General features: G+C 44.3%; 1 protein-coding gene across 1 annotated transcript; it reads right to left on the reverse strand.

The window, feature by feature from the left end:
• Nucleotides 1-388: 388 nt before the first annotated feature.
• On the reverse strand, nucleotides 389-5,365 carry ZFP36L1 (ZFP36 like 1 zinc finger CCCH-type). The gene is made up of 2 exons (XM_026671131.2): nucleotides 5,139-5,365; nucleotides 389-3,004 (listed from the first exon to the last, which is right to left on the reverse strand). The coding sequence occupies exons 1-2, from the start codon at nucleotides 5,193-5,195 to the stop codon at nucleotides 2,051-2,053; spliced, it is 1,011 nt and encodes a 336-aa protein (XP_026526916.1). The 5' UTR covers nucleotides 5,196-5,365; the 3' UTR covers nucleotides 389-2,050.
• Nucleotides 5,366-6,014: the final 649 nt, after the last annotated feature.

The following is a 6,014-nucleotide window of genomic DNA, read 5'->3' on the forward strand; positions in this document are numbered from 1 at the left end:
AGTGACACTATCAACAATTCTCTGGAAGCATGAGATAAGGTTTGGATTAAGAAGCAATCTGTCCAATCTTTTCCATTGGAGAGGAACTATCTTAAAGTAGGATGGCCTTCTGTATTTTCTCACCTGGTATAATGTGCTTTGAAAGCAGGAATCCCATCTGCTGAATTAAGAATTGTTTTAGGTATTAAATAATTTGCTATATTAAACGTGTTCTACAAACAGAAGTAAAAACCAACGATAACATTAGCTTGGGCTTATTTTCATTGGGACATCGGCTTTCTTAAAAACTTGTGCAAATCTGATGTTAAGAGGATTTGGCAAAGTAATATATCACTCAGGAGAGCTTCCTTTTACCTTTTTTTGCAAGTAAAACCAGTTTCACTGTCAATTCTTGAAAAAACACTTGGGATTTATTGATTTAAACTGCAAACAGTCGTTACAAAAGATTCTCTTAAATAAACTCACACAAAGGAAAAAGGAAAGAAAAAGCAATGTAGTGAACAGTAATGGGAAAAATTACATTCAATGTGTTTTTTGTGCCAGTAATGTTTACCTTTAAAAGAGGAAACACTCCATTCTTGGAATACAGAAATGCAAAGACAAACTACATTTGGAATGTCTTTAGACAGGCACTTGAAACCAAAGGGTAATTTTTTTTCTCCTTTAAATACTTACAAAAAAAGGAAGCAAAAATCTTCCTTTTCATCGTCTCACAGCACAGCTTATGCTTATACATTCTAGAGGCCAGCAGTGAAATCCGTATTCTACTGAAGTCACTTGACAAAATTCTCCAATGACATCAGTATGGCCAGAATTTCACCCCACCTGGGAGAGGCCTTGTTGGGCAAAGGAAGGCAAAGAAGCACATGAAACTCAATTTGCAGTCTGACACAAAAAGGGTAACGATCTAAAATAAATAATCCGAACACAGTTGTTGCATTTTTTAAATTAAATTTTCATTTTTTAAAAATAAAATAACCAAAAAAGTGTAAAGTTACAAAAATGTCATTGTAGTATAATATATTAAACTGTGGGGGGAGGGGGAAAAGAAAAAGACTTCACAATCTTAAGATTAATATGGAAGATCATAATTTAAACATAAAAGAATATATTCTATGAATTCATCATCCAGATAAATATGAACAAAATTAACAAAAAAGCATAGGTTTCAGCAATAAATACGTTTTGATAAGTTAAATAAGCTTTATATTGTTGTGCAGTGACAAGCAAAATTTGCTCTCCAATTTCTGAAGTTATACAAAATTAAAAACCCAGGAAAAAAATAAAATAAAAAGCTTGGCGTGAGTGCTCTATGGATAGGTCTATTGTACTCTAGAGCAAAACCATTAAAGCTATGACTACTGGAACTTTGTTTACACTGAACTTGCATGTGTGGAATGAACACCGTTAGATACCCCTCCCATCCCCACTTTTTTTGTGTGAAGATGTCACATGTACATGCGGAGAACCTGTAGCACCAAAAGCAAGTCGTTCAATGTCCATCTGGCTTAACTCTCCATTTACCAAGTCCCACGCATGTTAAAGTGAACTGTCCATTCTCAGCTGTTCTTCTGGCTGACCTGAGTTGATTCAGGCAACAAGCCCTTTATAAAAATGTGGAAGGGGCTGGATGTTAACAGATGTCCACCTGCCAGGTGTCTATTGAACACAGGCAAAGGAAGGGAAGACAGAAGGGAAGAGGTTTCCGCATCTGAACTACTGCTCGTGACAGGAGTTGTTATTTCTAGACAACCCTCCTGCACATCTGGAAATGCAGAGCTCTACAGATGCTGCTGGTGCCCTCTGCAGCTGGAGAGGTAATATAGTCACAGTGAACATATTAAAAGGCACTACTACACTTGTAAACGTTATCACTTTCTTTTGTAATTTGGCACTTGCGGTTTCAGCCAGTGTCTGGACTCTAGGCAGGTGGACGACCTTGGCGTTAACATCAAACCCAAAGATGCTAAGGGAGACTTAGGACAGGAAGGGGGCTACAAGTTTAACATTGTAATACATGTGGGAAGAGAGGCCAAAAGGCAATACCAGATTATTCATCAGAGATGGACAGTCTGCTGAAGATGGGAAGACGTCTTGAGGTGTCCAGGATAGGTGAATCCGAGCCACTGTGGCTGCTGCTAGAGCTGCTCAGATAACCTTCCTGGTCGGAGAGGGAGCCCTGTGGACTCGGAGGAGAGTCAAACATATTTGGGGACTCAGACATGGGTCTAAGGAGGAAAGCGGTGGGCGAGCCCCCCGCAGGCACCTGCACCCCCATACTAGGAGCAAAGAGATTGGTCAGCTCCTGGCTGGAGAAGGTGAATGGATTGCTGGCACAGTCAGGCAGAGTAGGAGAGCCCAGGAGGTCATCACTTATGATGGGCGGAGGGGTTATCGAGGTGGGGCTGTCCAGCAGCCCGTTGGCAGCAATAGCACTTGGGAAGCCAGCAAAGCTGAAACTGTGTTGGAGGCGGGGTCTTTCAGCAATCACAGGCTCTCGACCGCCACCAGCTACAGCCCGGCGCTCCTCAGCATTGTGGATGAAATGACAGCGAGGCCCGTAAGGGCAGAAGCCAATGGTATGGAAAGTGCGACAGAGCTCCGTCTTGTACTTGGGATGGCGGGTCAAACTTCGCAGCTCATGGATGCCGTGAGCAAACTGGCACTTGTCTCCGTATTTGCAGGTCCCATTCTCCTCAAACGGGCGGCAGAGCTCCGTCTTGTAGCGACTCGAGTTGACTTGCCCACCGGGCTGCTTTTGCTGAAGCAGGCGCTCTCCACCTTCGGAGAAGGAGCGGTCTCGAAAGCGGTTCTCCCTGGGCCCCAAGGTTGGGGCTGGCTCTCCCTTAAGGCCGTTTAGGAGATGGGTCTGATGGAACTTAGAATTGGGCAGGGTGACAGAATGCCTCCTGGGGAAACCCCCGCCAGCTGGAGTTCCTACCGCCTTCCTGTCCAAAAGACACCCTCCGGCAGCAGAGGGGCCGTAATTCAGCATCTTGTTACTCTGGAAGGAGGAAGTAAAAAAGCAGTCAGCAATCCAGCTTTCAGCTTCATTTGTTTATGCCCTTAAACCTGACCATTCTACTACCCTTTTTCCACAGCTGCACAACTGATTTGCCAACAGTAAAATGACTAAAAGCTCTCTTCTGTACCAGACAGGTCAAACTGTAGGAAGCACACACCACTAATCACAAGCCATGAAGTAGCAAACAAGATTTTCAATGGCTTTCCCATGGGTTCATATTTACTATATCAATGAAATTTTGATTTGTCCTACACAAAGGTGTATCACCATACAACAGGAAGAAGTATCAGCCATAATCTGACCATTATATCATAGTATTTTTCCCAATACTGGCTGTAGATTTCTTTAATTTGTGCACAAGAGCCGAAACTCATTTTAACACAATTCCTCCCCAAACCTCTAGAGAGGAAAACCAGATTTTTTCCAGTAACACTTTCAAGTTTATTTTTTCAGGAACCCAAAATGTAATTCTTGGTGAGGAGAGCCTATGCTACATTTTTTATAAGAAGATGTGAGCTTTGGGATAGATGTTACTTAAAATTTCTCAATGAGTATCATTGTGCCACCTCACTCTGTGCAAAGAAATTACATTTCATGTGGTGCATACATGACTTCATCTCTAAAAATTCCAGTTAGTTTTCTGACCCTACAAGAGGAATCTTTAAAAAAAAAAAAACAGTTCAAGCAACTTTTAGTTTGGGTACATGTGATCTCAACCTAAAAGCACCTTATTTCAAAACTGATTTTGTGCCTATATTATGAACGTTTAACAAAAAAAAGAGGGAAAACCAAACGCAGAACAACTCCCAGGCCGCTCATTTTTGCAAGCCGTAGAGAAGCGGCAGCCCAAGCTGTGGAATCTGTTTCTCAAAAATTGAGGAAGTCGTCACTGGCTTTTCTTCCCACTTGCCTTACGCGTTAAAGCAATCAACAACTCTTCACAAACTTTTAAGAAATGCATACACCCATTGACTTCGGCTAAACAAAGATAAGCTGGGGAGGACGAGAAAAACGTAGCCACATGAGTGGGCTGAGAGATAAGAAAAGCAAACTGTAGAAAAAAGCGAGCTAAGTAACCAGGGCAGAAACCGGGGAGGCGGGAGGGGGCGGGGTGACTTCGCCTGTAAACGGTATTTTGCAAAAAGCCTGAAAGCCAGAACCTCCCTCCCACCCCTACCTTCCCGTCGCCCATCACGCACGGCTCGAGTTCCCTTGCCAGCAAGCCGAGACCGTAAAAGCGTGAGTGAAGCAGCGGGCGCACCAAACTTGCGGGAAATTCGTGGCAACAGCCATCTTTCTCCACCCCGAACAAAACGTGGTGTGCAGCCGAGTAAGTAATCCCAGCAAACTTTTCCAAAGCAGGACACACAGCGACCCCCATACATCCCAGAACACGAGCGCAAAATGGGCTGCAAAGGGCTTTGTTGCATTCCATCACATGGGGAGGAAAACGGGGAGGGGGCCGGAGGAGAGGGGGCGACCGAGAGGAAACACGCCTTAGTCCCAAGTACCGAATTTAGGATGAAGGAGACGTTTCCACCAAAATCGGCTGATTCGCACACGGTTTTAACAATGCAATGGTGTTGTTTTAAAAAAAAAAATGGGGAAACTTTTCCGAACTTTTCGGATGAATGGAGCAACCATTCTAAACTTGTTTCCCCCCAAAAGGGCGAAGTTATTGAAAACGGAAAAATCCTAGGAGACATCCCGTTTTTTAAATCTCGAACTAAAGTCTCGAAATAATTCAAGGGAGAGTCGAGCAAAACAAGAAGCAGAACTCCCCAAAGTCAAATGTAAAAACACTTCCCCACCCACTCACCCACCAAGAGACTTAGCGCTCCAGCAATTCAACTAAGATTTGGGGCTCTCATTAGACAACTTTCCCAAGTAATTTCTCAGCTCTCAGAGCGGTTAAGGCCAAAAAACACAGCTTATTTCTGTTTGTTTTAACGTCCTCGCCAACTTTAAAAAACAACTTGGATTTGGAGGGAAAAAAAGGGAAGAGGGCATTAGATGTAGAACGAGAGAAACCCTGTTTATTCTCCCGAAGCAATCGGAACAAAAGCTTTATTAAAAAAAAAGTTTTAGAAGATAATGCGGGAGATTAACTTACTTTGCATAAAACTTCACTCAAGTCGAAGATTGTTGGCGACACGAGGGCTGTAGACATCTTCAACTACCGTAGTAAAAAGAGGAATGAAAAAAAAATTGGAGTAAAACTCTTTTTAACAGAAAAACAAAATGATTCAGTGTTGTAAAGGCACAGCCTCCAGTTTCCCTGGGACGGACTCCCTTTTGCCCCCCTCCAGCTCCAACAATTCCCCTTTCTCGTTCCTTCCAGAAGAACTTAACCAAAAAGCTCGATTTATAAAGTTTCAGCTCTTACGCCGTGGGAGGAGTTCCAACTTCATTTAAATGAGGGAGGAGGAGGAGGACGGAGCTCGACGACGGAGGGGATCACCCAGTGGGGTCGAACCTACCGAAAGCCCTTCGGGAGGACGGGGGTGGGGGATGGAAAGAAAGGGGAGGGCCTCGAAGCTCTTGTTTTTAATTTGGGACGGGGGGGTGGTGAAGTTTTGAAGAGAGTATAGTGTTTGTACAAGTTACCTCTAATTAGGCGGCGAAGGAAGGGCTAGTTAAGCCTCTTTTGTCGGGACTTGAATGTAACATGTGACGCTATTCGCTGCACCCGATGCGGCGGCTCCCCCTCCTCCTCTACTTAAGGCGGGATCAATTGTTTCCTTGAGAAGTTTTACACGGTTCCTTCGGGCTTGTGTGAGCGGGAGTTCAGGCAAAGTTTGGGCTCTTTCCCCAGTTCCCCTGCCGCTGAGAGGATTTGCTTTTTTTGTGTGTGACTGCGGGATCCATATAATGCAGTCACCTCGACGGCGGCGGGGGTGTGGGACGCCCCATCTTTTAAGGGGAGCCAAAGCTAGCTGAATCCCACGGGACTTGCTTCCGAGTAAGCAAAGCGGGAATTGGGTGCCGG

Source organism: Notechis scutatus, chromosome 1 (assembly GCF_049901735.1).
Source record: "Notechis scutatus isolate UNSWTSFEM ecotype Mainland chromosome 1, rNotScu1.2, whole genome shotgun sequence".
NCBI classification, from domain to species: Eukaryota; Metazoa; Chordata; class Lepidosauria; order Squamata; family Elapidae; genus Notechis; species Notechis scutatus.